The sequence below is a fragment of the Myripristis murdjan genome, chromosome 23 (genome assembly GCF_902150065.1).
Source record: "Myripristis murdjan chromosome 23, fMyrMur1.1, whole genome shotgun sequence".
In the NCBI taxonomy this organism is placed as follows: Eukaryota; Metazoa; Chordata; class Actinopteri; order Holocentriformes; family Holocentridae; genus Myripristis; species Myripristis murdjan.
The window spans coordinates 14734028-14761783 of NC_044002.1; the positions used below are offsets into that span (position 1 = coordinate 14734028).

Consider the following 27756-nt stretch of genomic DNA (forward strand, 5'->3'; position numbering starts at 1 on the left):
CTGAAATGAAATCCTGAAACCAACATTTATTTCATTTTTTTAAGTTCATTTAAAATACAAAATATTTTGCAATATTATATTGTAGAGTAAACCATTTTGACAGCCTTTCATGCTTCTCATGTAGCTTCAACATTAACCAGAATGTCATACTATATCATATCATTATACTGTATATCCTATGTTCACCAGTCACTAAAACATTGCTTCCAGGGTATTCACACTCCAGTGTGCCAGTCCATCTATCTGTCCATGTCCGTCCATCGTTCCGTTTGCTCCAAGTTACATGTTTGTCCATTTTTTTGAAATGCACTGTTAACAAAGATGTGTCAGTTTCACTGCATTCATGTGTCTAGTTGGGACAAACTAGATGCATGAACGTGTTTCAAATGATACATCCTGTTTAAGAGTGCACTTTTTTAAATACAGAAAAGGTGCATGAACTGTCAGAGACAGACACAACACAGGTGTCACGAGAGCTCAGTCACAAGTTAATAATCTCCTTTGTTACCCAATAAACATTTGAGCTAGCAAATTCACCTGACAAGTTCCAACAAAAGAAAAAAAAAGGAAAATAAATTTCACAGCAAATGAAAGAGTGAAAACTGTAAATTGTCTCATCTCACACAGCGTCTTTCTGCCCAAATAATCTCCTTACCCATAATGTAGCCTACTACAGGGCTCACTGAGGTCAAACTCTCACCTCTGACCTCAACACATCTACACTCACTTCATTATTTACAAAATACAACAAAAATATCTACATACAGAAAGCTGACACGTTGCAAACTAAAAACTTGATGCAAGTTATGAAAACCTAAGTCATGTAGATGTGGAACGTCTGAAAAAAAAAAAAAAGTCGCATATCCCCTTTTGAAAAATCCAAATGGTGCTTCTGCTGAGACAGGAGCAGACTGCGTCACACACACCAGATATAGACTGTTATCCATGAAAATAGAAAGCAACAGGATACCAGGATATGTCACGCACGCATAAACACAGTAGCATGCATGTGCTACAAACACACTCACACACACACACATGCATGCACGCACGCACACACACACACACACACACGTGCACACACATCCATGCACTCACACAGATACACAGTCGCACACTTCATTCATTTATATATAAAACTCACTGAGTGCTTGGTGTACACACTTTGTTGCGCTTTGAGTTACAGCAAAACGTGACAACATACATAGGCTATATATAAGGTTAAATGCATAAACCGAAGTCACCAGAGCGTATACCATTTTGCATTTTCAATGAAACAAGCAACATTTTCATTCATATAAATAGATAAATCCACTTGTTTCCACATTCAGTATCATTACGCAATATTCCAACCCCTTTGTTTCAGCTCTGTAAGTGCTACCAGTGAGTCCCATTCTGATTGCCAGTACCAGACAGTGAGTCCCGTTCCTATTGGCAGTTACCTGGTGAAAGGTTGGCAGTAGTTTAGTTCTGCTAAGCAGCGGCTCCTCCTCAGGGTGAGTGGCATAGGAGGAGAGCGGAGATGAATGCATGAGAGTTGAAGACAACATCTCATGAGGCGTCTATGAATCTCTTCATCATGATTTCAACTTCAGGGACGCACGGTCCTCAGGATTCCTACACATTTTCCATTTTTAAAATCCCCACGCTTCACAAATTCTAAGCTCTTGACTGAATTTTATGATTCTGGTCGGTCTTAAGTGAATGTGGCTGAGCAATATGATTGTCAGTAAGGCCATAACACTTTGTAGCTGAAAATTGGCATTCACAGGTGTATAACTGCAAAAAAAAGGTGTGGTCATTTATATACTAAGACACAACAAAAACCCTTTCTCATACTTGCAGAGGCCTTGTTTGTAATCCTTCAAATCCATTTCTGATAATTCTCCAAACTTTAAAGTCACAATGAAATGAAAAATGACTTTTCCATGCAAGACTATTTGCCTATTTAAAGATGCCTAAAAATACTACATTTGGATTTTTGTATTTTTAACATCAAAATCACATTATTTCTTTTTCCTGGAAAACAGTGCATTTCAATGAGGAAATTGTAAATGTGAAAAAAATAAATAAAATAAAATCAACCAAAAAAAAAAAACAAAAAAACATTACACTTTGGAACAATCATGTGCCTCCCATAAATAATAAAGCAGCCTTTCTCTCCCTATTTGATCAACCACTGGTTACACTTTTGAAAGACGCCTCTCTGTTTTCAGCCCCACCCCAACAACCTGTTTTTTTAAAAGGAAATAAATCAAATTTAGGCTCACAAAAATGCTGTTTCATTGTGACTTTAAAGAACTGTGTAGGAACCCATAACGATAAATGACAATTCAAAGAGGCCATGTGAAGTCAACAAGCCTACATGGATGCTCCACAAACTGTTTACAGGAACGTCCAATAACCACATAGCACATATTCAATGATCTTAGCCAATATGTTCTTCTAAACAATTTCTGAAGCATCCACACAACCATGAAGGGCTTGTATGGTCTTAATAAAAACTGATTTAGCCTTAACCGTTGTCATTAGAAGAAAGTGGGATGGTATTCTATGCATCCGTGGACTATAAGAACTGCACTGAGCCCATGTCTGCCCTGTGTATGAGGAGGGATGTATTTCTATGAATCTGTTCTCTACAAAGGCACTGGAAACCGTGCTGAGAGGTTCTTCTCGGACACTGACACCTAAATATCAGAAAACTACAATGTGTACCGCTTACCCTGTTGAGGCTCAAACATTCCCTAAACCTCTAGATCTATCTCCCCCATCTTTTCTCTCTCTCGCTCTCTTTTTTTTTTTTTAACTTTAGCTCTGTTCAGCACACTAGGCAGATGAGTGGAAATACTGTCGGGAACAATGCTGGGTTAACAGTTAGTCGGATGTTCGGGAAGCTTTGACAAGTTGACGCTACCATGATCACCTAAAAGACAAACTTGGAACGGTGGCCACGCTTTGGGGTGGAAGTACTTGACAATGACACTGGACCAATCTCGCCTCCGCTTGTGTTCAGTTAGTGCTCAGTAACAAGAAGAAGCATATGCTTAGTGTGAGGAAAATAATACAACGAGGATAAAAAATAATAATAATAATAAAATAAAATAAAATTACAAGCAAAGAACAAGCTTGAGAAAACGTCCACACAAGCCAATCCTAAGTCAGCGTGTGAGTTCTGGCTGGTTGCTGTGGTGAGGAGTGACATTAGTGTGAGTTCAAAGTGTTTTTAGACAGGGATCCCATATGTGTGGATGCATATCCCTGACCTCCAGCAGTCAATATAGCTTTCTTTTTCTTCTGTTACAGTATATATGTACAGTACAAACAGCTCATCTGTCTTGAAAAAGACACGCTAGCTTCTACTTCGAGTCACACATTTCATAGCGACGTCCATATAGACACTGCTGCCATTTTTTCCTATAGATATAATACGCCATGTAACACTTTTGACAATTGGAAAAAAAAAAGAAAAACAAAAAAAGTAAAAGGCATAACCAGTTGCTGGAAGGCGTGCAGCACATACAGTCTCAACACGCAGCTCACCTCTGCAACACCTGACACGAGTTGTGATTGTGAGTGTGGTAAAATGCTTCGTAGAATCATGATTTACTCCATGCAGATGCTGATGAATGAGTGGCGGTATTTTATTCAGTGTATAATTGCCTGCCTGAGGGTCATGTATTTGATAAAATATATAGTTGGATGCATCACGTTGAGTATATGTTTGCAAAGGAGATCAAACAGCACTAAAACACACACACACACACACACACACACACACACACACACACACACACACACTCATGGCCACTCCTGTTCCATGCAGAGCAGTCCGAGTGGTAGAACTCCTTCTTGTACATTCCTTCGGCTTTTCCAAATTGCTTTCCTTCCCTCCTTCTCTCTTTCTCTCTCTGTTCCTGAAAGTATTTGCATCCCGTGCTCCACTTCTTCTTTAAATGGTCACGGGGAACATCAGGTCGGTCTTTGTCACGTTGAGTTGAGCGCTTGCGTGTGTATGCAATGATCAGTGGAGGTCACAGTGTGACGGGGCAAGAGGGACTGGCTGGGTGGGGTCAGGGCAGCAGGTGTGGAGATGAGGGCATGTCGGCAGTCTTAGTGACAGGTGGCCATGGTGATGGACGCTACGGTTACAGCCGCCATGGCGATGGCCACCGGAGTGACAGCCACCATGGCACAAACAGGGATCCACGGTGACTGTCACCACAGCAACTGTCACCACAGAGACAGTCCCCACGGTTACATTTGCCAGGGTGACAACGAGTGACCATAGCAACAGGTTGCGGCCAGGTGCGCCGCCTCACAGGCCTTCCCCCTTTGTTAGACAAAGGAGTTCATGGCGTTGACGGGTGATGGCGCCTCAGAGCTCTCGTTGCCTTCGTGTGTGTCTTTCTCTTTCTTGCCGCTGTACTGGCCAATGAAGGAGCCGTCCTCGTTGAACTGCCCGTCCCCGCCCTCCCCGTAGTCCACCAGGCTGTCGTCGCTCTCGTCACGGCGCACCGTCCCGTTGGATGGCGTCCGGCTGCCCTTTAGCGGCTTGTGGTCCTCTGTGTCACTGTGGGGTAAGGAGAGGGTCAAGGTGAGGGAAATGTTAGTAATGAGGGTCTTACTAAGTCATCCGACTTGTCCTAGTTCTTCTACAGTGGTCAGAAACCCTGGTGGCCACACAAAGGCTCTTATCCAAGCATTTTGTTGCATATCCAAGCAACAAACACATAATTAGTCTGGCTTTTCCACAGAATGAGTGCACCAAGGCACATTTACTGTACATACTGGCACTGTAAGGTATGTTTTTCAAATGTATTTTGAGGTCAATTTGGCTCAGTTATACGATAATTGTACCGGCAAAGTCCAATTCATACTTCTGTATCAAGATGCCTCCATGGCTACAGTGGTGCATAGACACCATGCACCTCATCAAAAATGTAATTTTAGGTCATAGTTTCATAAAACTGCAAGCTCTATTTGTCTGCTAGGATGCTTTGTAATTCCGTGTTTTATGGTTGATTTCTACTGATAGTGAAGACAAGATGGAGCCTGTGAAGAGAATTGAGCTAAGGAAGTTTACAAGCATGTATGCCACTTAATCCATAAATTATAAAGACTAAAAGATGTCACTAAATTCATGGTGAGAAATATCCAGAAACATCAGTCTGAACACCACCAATGTGTCCATGAGTGGATCATGCAAATGTAATTGCTTCTATTTTTGTTTGTATTTCATTAGCGAGCGTGCGTAGACTCTCCAAAGCAGGACTATATAAATGGCTCACAGCAATGTAGGCCACAATGATACTTTAACACAGGAAGTAAGAATTGGCCTTACAACCACCATTCAAAGGTGCTGGAATCTCATCTTGATATTGGTTTTGCATCAGCATGTACACAACTGCTCACTATTCCCATGGAAAACTGATCTTGTTTCCAAACCACAGAAGAGCCAGTATCTTGTACAGCAAAGTAACTGTGCAGTGGAGAAACTCAGCTATAGTATGACGTGTTAGTGCTCGGATGGTTTGCGCCTGGACACTCCAAATGTCCAGGGTTGGTGTCCACTGCTAAAGAGGATTTTTCAAATACGTGCTGTTTACTCCTTTGCAATACTATACCTGCGTTATAATGCAATTTCTAAAACAAGGTCAGACAATATGCTTTCAACTTACATGCATTCATCAAAAATGCACACATTGTTTTCAGTGTTATTTTCTTAAGATGAAGCCTACTGTGCTCCAAAACACATAAATCGAATAACATCTACTGTTTACCTTATGCTTATTTGCTCCTTTGGTGTGGTAAAAGCCTCTCTATTCCATACTAAGCAAGATTTAGAGCCAGGATAATACATTTCAACAAGATATTCAAGCTCTATACATTTACTCATTCAAAGGAAAAAAATAAGCACAATGAAGTACAGCATAGACTATTGCAAGTGGAAGCAGTCAACTTTAGTATTAATGTAGTATTTGCTGTTATGGCATTAACACGTTAACATGATGAAATTACATTGATGAGTGTAATGACATTAGCTGGATCAGTTGCTGTCTTTTTTTCCACCGTTTGCACTTAAAGTGGTTTCACTTGAAGAGTCAGGGATATAGTGCACACAAAGCTGTAGCTGGGAGGGTTTATAGGCTGTGTGGAACTGCATGCTGGTCTAGCACATCCCTTCTTACCTTTCCATGGACCTAAATCCCCCAAAAAACAAAGACAAAAATGGAAGGACACATGAAAGCAATTGATGAGCCACACTGAGCTCTTTTGTATGCATTTCCTTGTCAGGCAGCCTTTGAGTACACAACAAATGGCACAATTAGCACACAGAAAAAGCATGTAATAACTGGGTAATATTCAATGCAGCATGTGTAGTTTTGTCACACACAATGACTTCACAATTTCACAAGAGAAAGCATGCATATGGAAACACTGGTGACATTGACTTTAACATAGTGTAAAAACAGACATCTTAAAGAGCAACTCATATCAAGTCGCATTTCAGGGTAATTTCTGAAAATGGTGAAATTGTAATGTAATATGTAAAATCATCTGACCCCAATGACAGATGTTTTTTCTTGCTCGGAGAATAATTAATTTTTGTGACTCAACACGAGATGAAACTGTTGGTGCTTTTTAAAATGGACACATTTTGCACTGCAGGAAGCCTTTGTTGATTAGACAGTCAGTTTTCTGGTAAGTTGGTCATTATAAGGGTCAACACAGAGTAGTTTGGATTCAATCTTGCCTCTAGAGAGTTTTTGATAATGGAGCCACTGGGGAGCGTGTCGCTGCATCTTCGTAAAATGTTCTAAGACCAAACAATCAAGTCAGGAACAAAGGATGGTAGAAAAGATAGCCTTAAATGTTGTTTGATAAGTTGTTGTTCAATAAATATTCTGCATATTTGTGCTGAGCAAATTTCATGATGTCTATTCCATTATAGCATCACCTCTATGGCTAGGGTTAGAGCCAAAGTTACATAGTCATCATGAATGTGTAAGGTCTTGTTTTGGCGAGTTACAACTACCACTTGGGTTATGCATAGTCAGATATTTTGTCTTTAGGTTGTTATCTTACCGGCCTTAATCTATGCTCTATTTTCATTGCACACCCCACAGCTTACAAGCATCATGACGTAATGGCATGTCACTCTAAAACTTTCTAAAACTGTTTTCCCTCAAAGTCATAGAAAACTTTCCATGGTTAAGAACTGAGTTACAGTTTGCTGTGTAAAAAAAATGAAGTTCTGTTACCTGTATTCTCCAAATGTGCCATCATCCTCCTTCATGGGCTGGATCTCTGGGTCTTGATGAGCATCTTCTTTCTCTTTCACTGCAGATTACATATAACTGTCATGATCGGCAGAGGTGTGTGTGTGTGTGTGTGTGTGTGTGTGTGTTTGTGAAGGATCCCTAAACCATACTTTTTCCAGACATTGAAGGGTTAACTTTGAAGGGTTTGGTCTGTGTTAAGTATGATGCATGCTGATAGTCATTGTACAAAGTAGGTCAAATAGGCAATTACAGTCTTCGCATCATGAATCCCAATATAACAACAGCAGTAAGTGCGCAGAGAGGGTCAAGTAGGGCCCCCACTGGGCCGGGATCAAATCCTGCCTAAGCTTTCTCTTCTGTGCCTCCCCTACTTTCAACCTCACTTCTCTCCAATTATTAGCTACAGCCTTTGATGTATGTAAACGTTCATAAGTGCATAAAATGGCTGAAATAAACTGTACTGCAATGTGATGTCAAGCTGAAGTCTCTGCGCATGCAGAAGTGTGCCTCACCTGGGTATTTTCCACCCTTGTTCCTCTTGATGAAGCACACTATGAGAAGGACCAGGATGAGGAGAGCGATGGCGCACATCAAGCCGATAAACCAGCCCTGGGTGGCAATGTCTACCTGACGGCTTGCCACAGCTACACTCAGAGGGAGACGGGGAGGAAGAGGAAGGAAGAAAGACAGAGGAAGAAGTTTGGGGAAAATGGAGGGACAGACAAAGACAGGGGGGCAGGCAGAGAGAAGATAGAAGAGAAGGCAAGCAAAAAAAATTAAGTCATAATCTGCTAATCAACAGCTAAAATGGTGGAGTCCCTCATTTTTGTCATGCTGAGCAATACTGAGAGTGAAAACAGAAAAAATGCGGTTAAAATGAACATCGTCTTTGAGGACCCCAACTTCTGGAAAAAAAAAGAAAGAAAAAGAAAACATGAGTTAACATGCGATGGATCCTGAGTACTGTAAAGAAAATGGCACTACAGTAAGTTAATGTCTTTTTATGGAACATGCATCAGAACAGCTGATGGCAGCTGGGTGGCATGCATGTACACTGTACAAAACTGTATTCATATCTGTATCTTGTCGTTCCGATAACAGGCCAGTAGTATGGAGGATGGTATGGTGACACAGGCAAGAAAAAAGAAAAAAACACCTACAATGACCGTCTATTCTGAGGCATGCCGCCTCACCTGGCACTGCAATTGTCACCTCCTTTGTGCTGTGGACCATCGAGTCAGCCTGGTCTCTAGCTACCACACGAGCCCTATAGGACGTCCCGGGCTTTAAACCCTTTAGCAAATACGAGTGTGAACCGTTGACCAACTCCTTTTTCCAGTCATCTTTACCTAGAATTGAAGTTGTGGATTCAGGGAAAGAAAAAATTATTTACTTGATGACACATGAGCTCTGGTTTTGCTGGCTTCAAATGAGATGATGGTGAATATTTAGTTTTACATACAGTCCGCTTACTTAGGTAATAATAAACTGTCATTACTGTCATTATGCTACTCAAATCAGCTGATTGCTATTTATCTGTAAAGAAGCGGTGAAGCATTATAGTACACAAGTAAAGCTAATCAAGCATGCACTGATTGAAAATGCAAAGTGAAGCCTTACTGTTTTCTACAACATATTCCACAAACACATTCTTATGGGGTCCAGAGTATTCCCAACTGATCACTGCACTGTCCTCCAATATGGAGACGTTAACCATGCCAAACACTGGGCCTACAGGATGCACTGAGCACACAACAGAGAAAAAACAAAAAAATGAAAGGAGGTTTTATTCCAAAATGCTACAAACCCATTAAAAAACGCCACCTGGATTTAACTAAAACAAACAAATTACAAGACGTACATATTTTCATGGTGATAATTTTGCTCCAAAAAAAAAAAAAAAAAAACTATCCACACATCATCCAGTAAGTCTTACCATCATTTTATATAAAATAATAATAAATCCATCTTTCTCTTTGGAAATTCATTTTTTGTGATAACTGATATGTATGATCATGGTGGGACATTTTTCATCCATTTAAACAACTAACTTTAAGTATTAACCTGCAAAATTGATGTTAAGGATGGAAAAGTATCTCAACAATAATCCACCTGTGGCTGATAGACAAACTGCTGCAATGTAATTTTCCAAGCATTTGGTGGCTGGCGTTATTTTCCCACCCTGATTATGATGCAAGCACAAGAACTCTTTCCCTCTTTTCAACACAGCTGCAAAGTTGCATAGTTTCATAACACAAGGTCATTTGGTACAGTGACAGAACCTGACGCCCACACAGAAAATGCAGGTAATTTACACAGTTACTGCAAAAATGTCCATTTCAGTTAGCGTTTCAATCTAAGATTCTTAAAAGTGAAAAAATGCTGTTATTTGGGGCGGGAGAAATGCACTTACATCCAATGGAAATCAATTTGTGTGCAGGGATTTTCTTGAAACAAGTGACAATATCAGAAAATGAGTGGACAATATATTAGGGATATCTTCATGAGACTGAGTTTTAGCCCCTTTTGCACAATCCTCATCTTAAGCCTAAAAATCCTCATGAAATATACTTTATATACATCTCCTCCTTTTGTGGGGGGTATAGCTATAATATGGGAAATCAATAACAGATAATGGCTCTTATCTGGGTTCACTAATTAGTGTACTTCATGAAAACAAAAGCATAAAATATCCCTAATATTTTGTACATTCAGTGTAAGGCTTGTCACTCTATTATTTTCACGATAATGTCACCTGATTAAAGTCAATTCCTGAGACACATTGGAAGTATGTACTTTTGTTTTATGTGATTAACAGAATTTGGTTTGGTTTTCTTTTTGTTGTTTGTTTACATGACATTAATGGACATATTTGTCAGTACAGAGATCCAGGGTAGAGAGCTGGGAAGGTAGTGGGGGACACAGGGAGTGCTTGTACCCTTGTCAAACGGGGGACGCGGAGACTGAGTGATGGGGGAGATTGGGTGAGGGGGCTCTGTGGGGCCTGAAAGAACACGGAGAAGAGTGAGACAACACACATACACACCACAACAAACAATACATCGAGTACACTGCAGAGTCACTGTTTTATAGAGAAAGTAGCTACCAGCATGCTGAGTTACAATAAAACACACTACCATGTCTTGATTCTGGTCCACAGAATCACTTTCAGCTGAGATTCAGAGTCAGGATATAAAAAAGCTTTCTTTGCTTTGAGAAAGCAAAGAAATCTGAAGAACTTCTGCACATAAATTAAGTTGGTCAGCTCTGAATCGCAGCACTGTGGCGTATGCATTGTTTGGTTCCAGCCAAATTCTAGCAAACTCAAATACAAGAGCCATCAGTTTATAGCATCAAAAGGATATTAAATGTGTTAGTAGTGGGCTGGAACCAAAGCAAGCAAAAGAATAATACTGTCATGCAGCAGGCTTTTTGGAAGCATATTCATTCGAAAAGGGGGTATATAAAAGGTAAAAGCATGAAATGCACAACTAATTTCAGTGCACAAATGTCAAACATTTTCACTGGAAACCAATGAGAAGCCATTGACCAATATTGTACAGTGGGTGAGGCCTATTCCCTCAGAATAGGTCACAAGCAAAGTTGCTTGCAGATGCCATGGAAGTGTGTCACAGTTAAAGCCTGTTTGCTCAAACTGGGAGCTTTCAGACATGCTAACCTGGTAATGAAAAAGAACATGCAGAGACAAAGTTAAATTTTGTATTGTTTAGGGGGCTTTGTCCAGCAGCTAGTCTCTGATGATGTAATGCAGAACATGCAGATACTGTACTTTCATTGGCAAATTTGGGTTACCTTTGCCCGTCTCTACAGTGGGCTGAATATGAACTTCAAAGAGAGGAAAAGAGGAGAAAGAGGGGGTGTAAGAGGATGAGTGAGGAATGATAGACTGATCCTCCCCTCAACCTAGACAACATGAAATGTACTGTTCACAAAATCTGTGTATCATCAGGGTACTGTGACTCTAACCCTCACACTCCTTACTACCAGCTACTTATAATGATAATTACTGTTTGCGGCACTCAATCTCATTCCTCTACTGCATAAGAGAATTGACTAAATGGCTAGAATGTAAATGCAAATGTACAGAGAACTCACTTGTGTCCATGACTGTGAAGGACTCATCAGTGATGTTGGGGCCAGAGCCCTTGATTGTGTTAGCACTTAAGTAAAACTTGTAGAGTGTGTTGGATTTGAGCTCGATCAGAATGACGGAGGTCTCGTTGGCTGGGAAGGTCATGACTTTCATGGGTCCCAGCTCACTGGTGGTGTTCACTGAGAAGAGGGAAGGAAAAGAAAAGGAAGGAGAAAGGTTGGGAAAAGGTGATGAGAGAGAAGGGCAGTGCCATTCTATAGCCATATTGTAACTACAGTGAGTGTGACACAGTATTTGCATCCTTTAGTTTTCCACTAATTTTAAACAATTGCACTTCATTGTGATGACATCTTTATCAGCCACCTTTAGAAGTGGGCCATTATAAAAAAAAAAAAAACTAGTTGTGAGATGAGATAATCCCACTTATTTCCAATGCTAAGCAACTTTTCTTGACTTCAGTTTGGTAATTTGGTTAATCTGCTAATCTGCCTCATATACCAACCTACCTGGTTGGTATTTGAGTGTGTAGCCAGTGAGGCGTCCATTGTTCTTTAATGGTGGGCCCCATTCCAGAGTCAGAGAATCCATATTAGGGTTGACGATGTTGAGGAAGGAAGGAGGTCCCGGGACTGAGGAAGAAAAAAAAAAGACATCTTGTATTGTTCTATATATATACAGTGCATTCAAAATGATATCAATACATGCATTCAGGCAGTGTGGCATACAAAATGGTTATGGCTGTGGAGAGGAATAATGAAGGAAAATCACAATACCTGTATGTATATATATTAAAGGTATAGTGCACTAAACAATGAAAAGCTATTGAAAAGCTTTTTTCATGTTGTGAACTATATGTAGTTTGAATAAATATTATTTTGCATCCAAAGAGCTTCCTGACTGTACATGTCTATGTTTCTCAGCCTGGTTAGAAGCCCCTTTTTTCTCCTTTTGTGAGGATGAAATGTGTGAAGTAATTTCCCAACATTGTGGCACATGGACATAATTCCTGATTGAAATGGCTGATTGAAAGTTGTCCACTCAAATCAACAACTAGTATTGACTAGAGCAGATTTTTTTGCACACTTGTCCATTTTTGAGTGACTCCCACACTCCTCAAAAGGTGGGAATCATCAAACTCATGTCTCATATGTACGACTTTCTCATGACCTTCTAGACCTGCATAAGCCTTAAGGGCCCATTTCAACCACACACACCTCCCTCAGGGGTCTCAAAGTTCTTGCTGGTGCTGGGTGGCCCTTCTCCTTTGCTGTTGAAGACCTTAACACAGAGGTTGTACAGGCTGTAAGGCTGGAGTCCTGGCAGACGGCCCTCACTCCGGTTCCCGCTGAAGGTCAAAACCTGCTCCTTCTGCTCAGGATCCACCTCAGTTTCAGTCAGGCTGCGCTCACGTTGGAAGTAAACCTTGAGGAAACACAACGAGACTTCAATGTCCACATCAACCTGGTGTGTGGCACTGCTCTACTCTTGGTTTTTGGTTCTCATAGTTTGCCTTATGAAGAGGGAAAATAGGGGAATCACACAGCTGTCTACAGATAGGGTATCAGACAGTAGGCCTACATTGTATCCCAGCAGTTTTCCCCTCACTGAAGAGGTGGGCACAGGCTCCCAGTGCACCTCTGCTATGGTGCTGTTATGGACCATGACCTGCACATTCTCAGGGGCCGTCAAGGGCTCTACAGAGTAATGAGAGGGAGAGAGAGAGACAGAGAAAATGTCAATCAAGGCCAAGGTTTTAATGGTCGTCTTGGGTAACACCTACAGAAATTAATGAACTTCAAATCTGTGGACAGATAGAAAGACACTGAACTGGCCGTTATTCAGACATTCAAGAGCTATGTGGTTAATTCAAATTAACTGCTTTTGCTCTAATGCAATCTACTTCACAGCAAGTCATAACAAAGTGCCAATTAAAGGTTTACATGAAAAGATCCGACACTGCAAACTCGAAAATGGGAACAATCCATGTCTTGCTTGTCTGCCATTGCGTTAAGAGACACAAAGATGCCAAGACACATTGAGCGAACCTTCACACAAGCAAAGGCTTACCCAAAAGTCGAAAAGTTTGAATAGAGACCACCCAAGCTTGCACATATTAATCCCCTGAAGAGATGCACAACTTTGCAGTCTGAACAAAGCCGTAGTTAAATAACCACTCCAAAAACTTTCACATTCAGTAGTGGTCTGTGTTTTATTTTCTGTGAAACTGATCTCTCTGAGACCAAGGATGACACGGTAAGTCTTTGACTTTATGTTTAGATAATTTTGAGATGCATGTAGGATTTTTCACATTTGTTTTAAAGATTCTCCAACAAATTAAACCAAAATGAGATAAGTTGTTCAAATGGTCAACTCACGGTCTTCTCCAGAGTATCCAGTCACCACTTCAGGCTCCGGCCCACTGCCGTAATCGTTCACAGCTTGAACTTTAATCTCGTAGGGCACGAAGGTGGGAGTTCCAGACACTACAAACTGGGTGACGTTGGCAACTGACTCTGAGGACCAGTCCTGGTCCACATCCTTCTGTCTCCACTCGATCTTGTAATGTAGTCCAGGCCCATTGGACTGAAATCCTTTAAGTGGCTGTAAAAGTGGAGAAGTTTTAAGTTTAGCCAGCTGTGGAGTCTTTTCATTGCTGCAGCTCTGTTCTGGAGGTGTGCTTGCGTTTCTATGGTTACAGTACAACACTGACACCTGGCTGGGACTGTGTGCTTGCAGTCCTGTTTATGAAGGAGCATGTAGAACCCAGAGGGAAATCTCATGAGCATGCTTTGAAAGTGGAAAATGTCTGGCTGCCTCATTACCACAATTTCTATCATACTCATGCTCTACTGATATGTGAACAACACTTTTTTTTGCTGTCTCCACTGCCATGGAAAGTAAGGCTGTACAAACAGATGAGGACATTCAATTGAGTGGATGGTTTGGCAGCTTCAGACGGGCTGGAGTCAGCTCACTGAACTGGAAACCTGTCAGCTCCTGTAAACGATGGAAAGAGGGCGTCTGCTCAGTCAGTAAAACTGTTATTGCTTGCTGGGGGCGAACTGAAGATGCGTGCACTCATATATAGGGGAAAGAAGGGTTATATTCAGAAAAGAGGAACATTTTGACACAGTGGCAGAAATATAAGAACGAAAATGAATGAAAACAGTGGAGAATTTATCTCTCCCAGTGTATTCAGTGGTGCAAAAAGCTATTACTGCTATGCAACATTATCACAGAACAGGCAAAGCAGAATTCAGCTTTGAGGATTTATTTTTCAAAATGATTTACAGTTAGTCTCAGAAAAGTGACTTCAAAAAGAAGCAGAAATTGGCTCACTGGCTGTAACTCGTCACCAACAGATCCAGATATTTAGCCTGCTGGATATCTGGGATGTGTTAGCGACTAAACAGTTCACACATAGCGCCTGCACACCAAACAAACGTGATCTGCCTCTGATCTGGGGCTTTTGTCGGTGAGTGGAAAATAAGGGTTTAAATCGTACAGCGTGAAGTAGGCATCAGCCAACAGCATCACACCCAGTTATTTACAATCGACCATAACTATCAAGGATAACTTACCATCCAGGAGATGACCAAGTTGTTGTGCTCTGATCCAACTCCCTTAACATCTGATGGATTTTCATCAGGAGCTGGGAAAACCAAAGAAAGTAAAAAAATCAATTACCTCTGCAAATAAAGCTCAATCATCCACTATCCATCCATCCATCCATTCATACAGCTCTCTAAATATCTACAATAAATCTAAAAACACACACTACATCTTTGTGCGGTCCAAATGCTTCTATGTCTGCCATGCATTTTATTCATGTCTACTTTTGATGCACATATGTTGCTGCACAGATGCTTGATTTTGAAGCATGAAACAAGTCACACATCCATTAAGTCCAGTACCAATATTATACTCAGGGGTATAATATTCTACATTTTAACCTTCTCTTTTGTGATCGTGACCCTTACCTGCAGGGTTGGTCCTGTACTGGCGTGAGGGCTGGCTGGGCTGGCTGTAGCCCACATGGTTGAGGGCCAGCACCCTGAAGGCGTAGTAGACATATGGAGAGAGGTTCAACTGTGCTGTGGTGCTGGTGCCTTCAACCTCCGTCAGGTTGTGCCAAACACCCGGCTCGTGGAGCAAGTCCTCGTACTGGATAAGAAACTCTGGGAAAACGAGGGGAAAGGGGATTCAAGGGTGATGGAATGTGCCTCAGTGAAGCTCAAGAAAATAGAAATATTGAAGGATATTCTTTGGTGATATTTTGAAAGAATAGCTGCCGCACATACTCTCTGTGGGGCTGTTGTGTTCGTCTCCAGGGATCCAGGTGAGCTGGACGCTCCTATCTCTCTGGTCAGTCAGTTCCAGGTCTGATGGCGGGTCCGGTTCCTCTGCAAACACAACAAGGAAGTCAGGAAACAAAATATGGGGGAAAAAAAAGATCTGATGCGGTACACTGAGAACTGGGTTCCACAGGGAATTTTGATATGGACATATGAACTGTTACAATGCTTGAAATCCAAAACCAGCTCTGTGTCTGTCTTTGTGCAGTGAAAGCACATTTTATGGAGCTGTAGAATAAATTATTTTGTGCATAACTTTGAGCTTTGCTTTACTGGATTGGATTTGACCACAGCAAATTGATTTTTGTAACAACAATACCATTGAAGTGGGTCCAACATTTTGGAGCATGCTGGTGCCTCGTAATGCCTTAAAATCAGTACTAATAAAACATGCATGATTTTTGATACCCAGCCTTAGCTATGTTACACAGTCCATTTTCCGTGTTAATGCAAAGAGGAGTGGTTGGCTTACACACCTTCTGCCAGATCTGTCTCAATGACAATGTACTGTAAGTAGTGAATGAGTTTACAATGCTGCATCTACATTCTGGAAAACCAATCCCTGACATTTATCCTTCAACATCTCTAAAACACAGAGGAGCCAGATTGCAAAAGTGTTATCATTTTGTCATGTAAAGGCACCACCCATCCATTAAAAAAGTATTATAATTTATTTTTCTTTTTTTGCTGGATATATCACATGGAAGTCAAAACAAAATAACAAACGCATTCAAAAACACTAAATGAATTTTTAAAAAGGACAGTAGGCAATTTATAAGACCATATGAGAAAAACACAGTGAAAATAAATATTAAAATGGAAGAAAAAAATGCAAAATAAAGTAGGTGAGGATGATGGGTGCTACACAATACTAGGCTGTGGCCAAAGTTTGTTTACCGTAGACAATAGCTGGGGTAGGAGTGGCCTCTGAGACAGCGAGAAGCAAGAGTCAAGTACAAGAAAAGGTTAGATATTAGTGCGATGCTTTAGATATAGCAGAAAAGCAGGAAAATGACAGAGATAATATAAGTTTAAAGTCTAAAGAGTTTCAGTGCTAACAGGAAGAAAAGGGGTTTTAAAAGACTTCAGGACAGATGAGAAAAGGACTCCTATTTTACTTAAAACCAATGAAAATATTTCCCTTGCATCACTACAATTCTATCTTTGCTATTTTGTTCAACAAATGACAATATCTTTAAATAAAGCTGATAATTCAGACTTCACTGACGGGGTCTCTACACTCAGTCTGACTTGTGAACGTACCCACAACCGTGAGCATTGCGCTGGCCGAGTCCTGGTCCAGGGTCGTGTTCATGATGCAGGTGTAGGTCCCTTCGTCCTTCTCGGTCACATCTTTGATGGTAAGACTGTCGGTGTCCACCACAAACCTGATGACAGAGAAGACACATCCCAAACCATTAATGCTGACACATAATAATGATTCGGCTCAGTCCCTGTTCAACTTTGGTTAAATATATTTTCCTATTTTCCTTGCAATTGGTGTAACAATGAAGTTTGTGTAGCAAGTCAATGGGAACACAAACCAAAATATTACAAATCTGTACATTTTTACGTTATGGTCTTGGCAGCTAATTTATTTTTTTTATTTATTTATTTTTTTGTGCTACTTATTGTCCATTAAGAGGATATGACAAGAGGCTACTTCAGGTTGTGTTTGGCTTGTGGTAGTGATTGACAGGTTGGATTCAATATGACCTACACTCAGGAAAGATATGCTCATCTCTTATTTATTTTTCAGCATGACATAAAGCCCCCTGGCCTTCTTCTGGCTGCACATCATGTACATCATGCTGAAAAATAAATAAGAGATGAACATTTTTTTCCTGAATGTGTGTCATACTGAACTTTACTGGAGTCTCTTTGCTATGAAATGATCCAGGACCGGATTGAACTAAAAGAGGTTTTTTTTTGTTGTTGTTGTTATTGTTTTTTTCTGTGATTCAGCTTGGCTCCACCCCTGTTGCTCTGGCTCAGCAGCAGCAACCGTGACTACAATGTCCCGGCTTCAAAAATGCGAGTCAGAAACCGGTAGGTGACGTCGAGCTCCGCTATCAGGATTACTATTTCGCGTGCAGTCCAAAGGCCCTTTTGGAGCTCAGTACCTCTCATCGTCAGGCAGCTCTCCGTTGTCTTTCAGCCATGTCATTGTGGGAATGAGGGATGGGTCATGTTTGACTTTACACTCAAACATAGCGTTCATGTTCCTCTGCACCACTTTGTACTCAGGCTGCTTCAGGATACGAGTGGGCTCTGGAATAGAAACATGAAAAAAAAAAATAATAATAATAAGAGCGGAAATTATAGCGACACAATTATAGTGACACTAATTAAATCATACAGCTAGAAACAGCAGCATGACCTACTGATAGAGAGGCATAAAATACAGTTTGTGTATGGGCCATTACATTAGAAGCTCTTACAACAGGCCAACAGTTTGATTATTGATTGATTATTATTGTATTCTGGCATGAGGCAATTAGAAACTGATGCACCGGGACTGTGTTTTAGCATAATTATAAATACAGATCACCATGAATTACTATGTTTCTGCAACAATATGAATAGGCTCATAGTGCACTATAGGCGTACTATATAGTTTGGGATCATGGGACCATATTTGGGATATTTTCCTACACTGGGATGTGCATTAATTGCTTTCTGTCCAGGAAGTGTCTTTGTTTCTGAGTCAGGATATCTGACCTTTAACCTCCAGGTAGACATGGTTCTCCCTGATCCCCAGGGTGTTGGTGGCGATGCAGGTGTACTTCCCGCTGTTGAGCTTCTGGGCCACATGGATCTCCAGCGTGCCATTTTCATGGATCACATACGGGTCTCCATTCTGTATGCTGGTCTTCACATCTTTAAACCTGCACAGAAATGGTAAGCAAGTCAGTCCTCCATGTCAGCTGTTTCATTTCAAAATGTGACGTCTGTCTTCTTATCAACTGAGACATCAGGATCAGGAGCTTTTTTTCTTCACACAATGGTTTTCAGACACAGACACAGGCAATCTGACCCCAATCTCACCATGTAATCGTTGGTATTGGAGAGCCGAAGGAGGCGCAGTCCAGTAAAGCAGGGTGGTTAGTGATGACCTGGTACACATGGTCGGATGGAGTGAGCACCCTTGGTGGCTCAGCTGTGGAAAAAGGCACAGCATTATTTAAAATTAAACAGGATCCTCTTCTGCACTGACATCTTAAATTCATCTACAACCTTCGCTATGTTGTGTTTTTTTTTTTTTTTTTTTTTTTTTTTTCAGATAAATAGAACAGGACCTTGGCCTGATGCTGTGTTATCTGCAAGAGTGACTGGACCACAGCCAGCATTTCCCAGCACTGAACTGATGGCTGATGTTGATCTCCCACTCTCCTTGCAAGTCATTTATGAAATAAAAGAGTTTGTATGAGACAATCCGATAAGTTGCTTAAAAGGATGTTTTATGACCTTAGCTTCAACTCACCAAGGACACTGACAAACGCGTTTGCCATCAGGTAGCCAAACTCGTTGGATGCGTTACACTGGTAGACGGCGCTGGATCCTGTCTGCACGTTGCTGAGAATCACTGTGTCATCCTCCACCTTGCGGCTGGGATCCTGGGGTGCATCTGTCAGGGAATCACAGGCTACGTGTAAACTCTGGTTGATACACAAAGCACTTGAGCATAAAGCTTTATTTCTGGTGCAGCATGATGGGCGGCTGAGCAACAGAAAAACACTAGCAGGGTTTTCTCCTCTCCATGGATTTACATTAATATGCAAAGGAAGAGGCCATGTTTGTGTAGGACAGGAATATGTAGAAACCAGCATGCAGCCTGTCTAGCACCTTACCCATGCATTTCTCTCACAGCATGCAGAGGAAAAAAACCTAACATACTGTAAAAACACACATGTACACAAACACATGGTCTTGTATGTAAGGTTTCACTGGGTAAAGGACAGCAAATCACTGCCATGTTCCAGCTAGGACCCTGCAGGCTGAAAAAAGTTTGTACTTATGATACTGCGGGTGCTTTGGATTAAGTCTGTACTAAATGGAATTTATTATTTTCGGGGGAATCATGGCTTGGAGACTAGAGAGACATTCTTCCTGCTGGAGATCTAGTTGTTGACCAAACGCCCTCTTGAAGTGTGCTCGAGCAAGACACCAAATACTGGCAAACTGCAAAAATCTCAGAGCCTTACTGTAAATTCAGTGTTATATTTTTTTAAAACAAGAAAAAAAAATCTGCCAGTGGCATGAAATAATCCCACTTCTAATGCAGTTTCACTTATTTCAGGATTTTTTTTTTTTTTGAGAACAAGCAGAAATATGTTGAAGCAAGACAGAATAAGGCAGATCAGTGCACTATAACTATCAAGAAAATGACACTTGATTCAATAAAATCCTGAAAAAAAAAAAATAGAAATGAATTAATAAGCTTTAGAAACAAGTGGGATTATCTCATCCCACTGGCAGAGTGTGTCAAGAAAAACAATTTTAACACTGACTAAATGACTTGTCAAGATAGATTTTAATTATTTTATGTACCAGTTTGAGAGGTACTGTTATGTATCTGAACCTGACCTCTAATCTCACTGGAGAATCACAAAGAATCACATTATCATTATGTAACTGACACTGAAGGAGTTCACTCACTCTCTATGGGGACTCCATTGACCAACCAGCTAATTTTAGGTTTAGGGTCTCCACTGACCCGACAGGTCAGGATGCCCGTCTCGTTGGGGGCGAGGATCAGGTTCCTGGGGGCGCTGATCCAGAATGGAGCCGCTGCAGAGAACAGACAGGAGCAGAGAAGACAGAAAGCAAGATCATTTAGGGAAGAAAAATATCTTCATCTGTAATTGAGATGATGAAAATGGCTAAACTCCACAATGACCGCTGTCTAGTAGACTACATGTTAAAATAAAAATAAATGACTCATGGCTAAACAAGTGAGTCAGACCACAGACCTTTGACAGTGACCTTGATGATGTGGTGCACACTGCCCAGGCTGTTCTTGGCCACACAGCGGTAGTCTCCGGCATCGGCCTCCGTCACATCACGGATCTCCAGGGTCTTCTGGAAGTTTTTCAGGGACATCCTGTTGCTCGGCAGCTCTCCGCTCTCCTTGCTCCAGGAGATCTCTGGGGTGGGCCTGTCGTGAAAACAAGCACAACAGGATTTCAAGTGTGTGTATGTGCACATTTTACTCATGGATTTTGTTGTTTTGTATCATTGTCCTCTTTATAGTTTTAATGTCATTTGATTCTGGTGCCCGATTCATTTGAGTCTTGTTATCAATACAGTATATATATTTTATTTTATTTTTACCATGGTGTGGATGCCATAATGCTGTGGTTTTCAAAATTCAAATTCAAGTCAATCATTCAGGATGAGACATTTCACTCACCTATATCTCAGTGCTGTCAAACCTAATTATGATTTTCCACAAAGCAACACTGTCACAAAGCAGTATCGAATTGATTAACGCAAATATTAGCGTGATACTGTGACATTTCAGTGAAACTGAGTCATAAACCTTTCATCTTTGCTGCATTTTTTCCCACATGACTACTTTAATCCTCTTGAATATCATGAACTTTGCATGCAATGCCACATCACAGAATGACATTACTCCAGTTAGTTTGCATACCCTGTAATTTTCAGATGAAACACATAAAAAAGCCTTTCTGGTAATGTAAAGTCTATCATCTATGCCTATTAATGGTCTGGCAGCTTGGTAGCTTAAAATACTCCATTTTCCATGAAAGAGATTTAGAAAAGACATTATTGTTGTTGATTAACTAGAAACCCAGATAGCTGAGGACACATTAAGTCTCTTTCTCTCATCCATATAGTCTTTTTTAGGAGTTTTTCTCTCTCCCTGTCAGTGTTTCAGTGTTTTTACATGCAAATGAACTGAAATGACACAAGTTAGCTGGGTACTTACAAGCCCTCGGCAATGCATTCCAGCTCCAGAGTCTCCCCTCTCAGAACCATGTTGGTGCTGGTGGCACCAAGAGGCGCCATGAAGCCGGGTTTTCGGTCTCCCACCGGGCTGTCTGGACACATGGGGACACAGGGCCAAATCAGGACCAGATCACAGCATCACACTCAGGGGCTTCTTCTGCGACCCGAGAGGAGTTCTATAAGTGAAACCTACAACATCATGCGCTGTGGGACCGGTATAGTATGCCTAAGGGAATCTAGCTGAACGGAGGTTCATTCACTGAGGGATAATGGTGGAGTCAAAGCTGTCTCTCAAGTAGATAGAGTCATGGATGAAGAAGATATAGAGACCTGAGTGCATGTTAGGGATCTGTCAATGTGAACACGGGGACAGGAAATAAGAGAATGATGGCTCAATAAAATGTGAAAGCAAAGCCATATATGTGAATGTATATGGTTTTGCCCTGTCACATAGAATGAGCAAGTTGGAGAGAAAGGGTGATCTCCCTAAGAGGGGTAGCTGTTGGCTCTGTTGCTATGGCAACAGCCAAGTGTCCGTTGCCGGGAACACCCCCACTTCCAGAAGCTCCTCTTGGAGAGTTCTAGGATTTCATAAGGAATCCCCATTAGTTTTTTCTTTCTTTCTTTCTTTCTTTCTTTCTTTCTTTCTTTCTTTCTTTCTTTCTTTCTTTCTTTCTTTTTAATGTAAAGGTCAAGTGTAAACGGATAATGAAGTGGGAATGGGATGGAAGCAGGGACTGACTTCAGGGGGTGGGCTGCTAACTGCATGGCTTGTGTAAAAAAATAATGATCCTTCTGAGTCTTTTTCAGGATCAGAGCAAAAGCGCATGGAAGGATCTCCAAGGATAGATGAGGAGATGCCATTATGCCAGAGTAAAGCTCTGAGGCATGCCTCATATCTGGCCATCTTGGATAAACAGACTGATGTGTGCTACATGGAGCAGATCATGAGATCATCATCTGTATTCATACTTGAATAATGTTTGCAGTAGCCAATATTTCATGTGATGTACATCCTTTCAGGGTTGTTAGGTGTATGTTTAGTACGTTAAGCGACCCACAGAGCTTTAATGTAAGTTAGAGGTGATGAATTGATGTTGTTGATAGTATTTTATTGTGTAATGTTACAACACATAATACTATGTTAATATACAGTATGGGGTTGAGGCTAAGCTAAGGGTAAGTAATTAAGGTAAGGTTAGATCAGGGAGTGACAACAGGGCTGGGTTCACATTGAGGGGGCTGGATGGGGATAAACCAACAGCACTCACCACTATAGAAATCAGTGATATTGTACAAAGCAGCCACAGTCTCATTCATTGCTTCCACTGTAATGTAACAGAAAATTATAAGCATGCAACACTAGGATGGAAAACAGTAAACACTGTCTTTTACAATGGCTTTATTCCAGTGCATTTACCTGTGCAGCGGGCTTTGGAAATGTACTGTGAGTGCAGAGCAACAATGTGCCGCTGTGTACTCATTCATCACTCCTCTGTTAAAAGGGTGTGCCATTACTTGCACTGTCATTATGTGGTTTCACGCGTGTGACACTGAAATATAGCCATTCTAAAAGCAAATGCTACTGGAAAACCTATCAGAGACGCAGATCAGGGAGATACAGAGCTCAGGAAATGGCGACAACAAGAAAAACAGCAGTAAAAAAACAACAGGCTGAAACTGATATCACATGACTTCTCAGTCATTTGAAATACAGCAAGATCACGTTCGTCACAAATTAATATGTAAAAATCAGGAAAGTGGGAACAGAAAAATAGAAAATGCTATTAAGAATGGTACAGAGTAAATTACAAGAAATTTAGAGACAAAGTCTAAAACTGTACAGCATTATCTGCAGTCCAAAACTAAAATGAAAGCAATTGAAGAATTTCTTTCCAGTTCTTTCCAAATAGATAGTTAGTTTAGAATATATGTGAAAAAGAAAGAAAGTTATGATAATTCTGACTTATTATTCACCACAAAAGCAAATTGTGGGACTTTTTAAATGCAAGTTAGGATATTTTTGGAGATATCAAATCATACATTTCAGGATTTATTTTTAAAAGGATACACACTGTGCTGGAAAAGAACTCTTCAACTGAACGGTTGCAAGTTAAATTTAAACCAGGGCTAGAAGAACATCATGTCCGAGGACTGTTCACACTATTGTAAGGATGGAAGACTTACTGTCCAGCACGGTTACTGAGATGGGCTGCTTCTGCTGGATGGTCTGTGTGTGTGGGAAGCGGGCGTAGCAGATGTAGTCACTCCTGGTATCCTCTGGGAGAACATTGGAGAAGTACAAGTCTCCATTTAGGGCCTGGGACACTCGCTCATTCAGCGGCAGCCTCTGAAAGACTAGAGGACAGGGACAGAAAGAGAGTGAGATAAACACACACACCGTTAGCGGGAGAGATTCAGATTGGAAAGAAAAATCTGTAAACAGGTGGAGCATGGCACTGCCAATGCCTGGGTTAGGGGTTCACCATAAATAAAGCGCGTGCACCCATAGTATTGTAAACTGATAAACACATTAATTCTTCCATTCGTGTGTTTTGTCGCTTCGGGCTAAACCTCTCTTCAAAAGCAGAGACTGCAATTTCAGCATGAACCAAAGCACATTCATTAATTTAAATTGCTTATTTGGATTAGTTTTATAGACGCAAGCAGCCTTTACCCGTCTTGGACTCAGTAAGCAGACTAACAGTCAGTAATCAGGCCTATTTTCCGTCACTCTTATCCATGAACACTTGATAATACTTTTAACCCAGTATTACCACGGCATCCAGAAAGATAAAGCTAAAAAAGAAGCAGGGATGTAGATGTCAGCATTTGTTATACACTACCACCTGATTCTGATGCATAAAGACAGTTACTTTAAACGGCTCAATACTCACTATTATCCATCCAGAATATGACGGGAGGGGGCAGCCCGGCAGGGGGCCGACACTGCAGCACCAGGGAGACCCCCCTCTGCACCATGATGGCCTCATTTCTCTCCTTCGACCACAAGGGGGACCCTGTGAGTCACGCAAACATCAAACAAAAGTATTGTAGGCATGCCTCAACTAAATATAAAATCAAACAAATTAACATAGCTGCACAAGTGTTTGGATGAGGCCAAACACAGACGAGATGAAGCAGGGAACAGCATTTTTTTTTTCCTGTTCCATCTGTTCTTGTTCTCTATAATATGGATGATATTTGAAGTGATTCCAAAATTAACTTGATGACTTGAGAAAAGCATCACCCACTCTTCTAATGTGACTGACAGTACACAGTCGCAACAAATAATGGTGCTTTCCAAAGGACAGTTTTACAGACTGGATCATCTAATGAATATTTACGATAGATCAAATATGTAAGACATGGCATAATTCAACCATTAAGTGTAGTCATACTATTCTGTAAAAATCAAATCAGTAAAAGGTTAACAGGACTGATGAGAACTCTTACTGGACTGTCGGATGACGATGTTGTTGGATAGGGCAGTGCCATGTTCATTGTGAGCAGTGCACTGGTAAACTCCCTCGTAGGCCTCGGCCTTTTCCCCGCTGATGTCGATGACCAGCGTTCCTGAGCCGGGCTTCATCAGGACCTTGGAGTCCTTCTCCACATCAAAGTGAGTCCCGTTTCTGGTCCATGAGAAGCTACCATTGACAACAACAGAATTTATCGTCATTAGGTTTTCCAGGCTAGTTTCTCATCTAATTCACGCTGCGTCAGCTGAGAGCTATTCCTGCACGCACAAAAGGATGTAAATGCCATAGTGTCCCATTGTTCAACATTCATTCACATTCATTTGTGTTCATCGCTGGTTTCCTAGCAAGAAGTTTAACTGATTCAAGCCAATGTGACTCAGAGGCTGGTAGCAAAGCTAAACTGTGGCTAAATACATTCTGCCAGGTGTGCAGCTAAGTGTTTCTCAAGCGAATGGTCTCCATGCCAACAGTTGCCATGGCAACTCATATATCCACCACTCCAGGTTAAGTTGCCCTCAGACAGAGCTAAAATCAGCATTAGCCACGCCAAATCATGAGTGGAAATTGAAAGATAGGATGAGAAAACTGAATGGGAGATGGTTTCCTGTTTTGGGGGTGCTGAATTTATCAGATAATTGTATGTTTGGGACATCTCTATGGGCCAATACAGCAGGTATATTGCTTAGTTGCAATGGAAGCCTGCATGCTCTTGGGCCTCCATTGCACATAGCTGCAATGCTTGATATACAAGTACAGACAGGACAACTTATGAGTGTGAGCAGTGAATTTCTCACCTGGGATGGGGCTTCCCTTTGGCATCACAGTGGATGACAATGTTCTCCCGCGGGTCAAAAATGTAATCTTTTGGGGACTGTAGCGTTATAGTTGGGGGCTGAGGCACTGGGGAAACACAGATGGAAGGATAATTCAGACACATGCACACACTCGGACATACACACATACACACACTCGCACACATTCTTCAACACAATGCAGGCATCCCAGCAAAGCAAATTAAAGCGTACAGAATCTGAGCAAGCAATGGCTAAGCAAACAGCATGTCTCAGGTATTCAAATCCATTCAAACTTAATAATCAGCAATGATGGCACTATCTAGGGTCGACAAACTCACTGCAAACAAAACCATAACATATTTCACACTGGATCTGATGATCGCCATTTCACCAGTCCATGAAATGATACAAAAGAAGCGGCACTCCAAAACAAGCAAGCAAGTCACTCGGTAACACAGGCTAGAATGAGTGCATGCACAATTAACATCACTTCAACCCACAGCAAAGTAAATAACATGAGATGGTTGTGAGAGCAAAAACTCCACACTAAAAGTCATAGCAATCGTTGAGACAACTTACATCCTTCCAGTACTTTAGCTTTTTGTCCACCGTGACACGTCGTACCACAGTGATGGAATATTGAGGAGAGGCTAGGTGTTAGTTTTTGCAAAGAGTTGACCACAAATTCAGGTCAAGAATAATAACTTTAAAAAAAAACACTGCATTTTCAGCTACTTGAAGCTTTTGATCGGGCCTGCCTAACGTTCAGGATGGACAGGGTTTCTAACTTTTTTGGACAGAGCTCAATTGCTTCATCAGGCAGGTGCAATCAATGCCAGAGAAGTAGCTGAAGGCATTATAATTTGACTCGGATGTGTAAGAAGGAAGAATCCGAAAATCACCAAACACCAAATCAATCCCATGCTTGTAACCATGCAATACTGAACTGCTATAACTACAATTCCACTAAACTGGTGCTTCTCATCTACAAAATGTGTAAAATTAGATATATAAAGCAGAATACTGTATGTCTGTATAGCATCAGTGTTTGAATCACACAAAATCTAGACACGAGAAATGGGTCATGACCCTTTTTTTACCCAAAATGTTCCCACTATTAATTAGGCCAAAAATGGTTTTGTGCTATTTTTTGAATCCTGATTTAATTTTCAGAGCCCATCAGACCATCTTTGTGTAATTCAAACTTGCATTGGCATCTACCAGTTGATTACACCATTAATTATCCTGTGCAACAGCAAGTGTTGATCCAGTTTTATTCAGTGAATTTGAACTGTAAATGACACATTCACTGACCAACAAAATGTCTAATTTCTTCATAGGTTGGATAAAGGGACTTCAGAATATGACATGACACTGGTCACCATTATTCCTGAGCATTTGAAGTGTTATGATTTACTTTCAAGACCATCCATTCATTTTGAAACATTTTTTTCGGCCTGATTTTTGGAAACTTGTTGAATAGTCGTTTAAAAAAAAAATCCACTTTCCAGAGCTGACTGAAGTGAAACTGAATCAATCCCAGTTCTTATGCAGAAGTAAACAGAGTAGCTGTGATAATGATAAAGATAATACTTACGGTCAAGAGGCACTTCCAATGCTGAGGTCATGTGACCCAGGAGTATCAACAGCACCGCTCCAAAGCCTGGCGCCCACTTCCTCTTCCTGTCCATTGTCAGGTATGGAACAGTGGAGACCCTCTGTCCAGATCCAATGTAAAGTTTCACTACACTTCAC

At 41.1% G+C, this 27756-nt stretch overlaps 1 protein-coding gene across 1 annotated transcript; it reads right to left on the reverse strand.

The window, feature by feature from the left end:
- Nucleotides 1-3148: 3148 nt before the first annotated feature.
- On the reverse strand, nucleotides 3149-27756 carry nrcama (neuronal cell adhesion molecule a). Its single transcript, XM_030045877.1, has 29 exons — nucleotides 27599-27756; nucleotides 26002-26107; nucleotides 25182-25375; nucleotides 24623-24745; nucleotides 23913-24083; nucleotides 22997-23053; nucleotides 21706-21817; nucleotides 20726-20910; nucleotides 20412-20543; nucleotides 19237-19380; nucleotides 18801-18912; nucleotides 18474-18640; nucleotides 17876-18023; nucleotides 17016-17140; nucleotides 16650-16679; nucleotides 15699-15800; nucleotides 15378-15575; nucleotides 14979-15049; nucleotides 13773-13998; nucleotides 12976-13091; nucleotides 12612-12819; nucleotides 11904-12026; nucleotides 11400-11576; nucleotides 11097-11129; nucleotides 8904-9026; nucleotides 8477-8632; nucleotides 7796-7927; nucleotides 7263-7341; nucleotides 3149-4570 (listed from the first exon to the last, which is right to left on the reverse strand). The coding sequence occupies exons 1-29, from the start codon at nucleotides 27690-27692 to the stop codon at nucleotides 4336-4338; spliced, it is 3879 nt and encodes a 1292-aa protein (XP_029901737.1). The 5' UTR covers nucleotides 27693-27756; the 3' UTR covers nucleotides 3149-4335.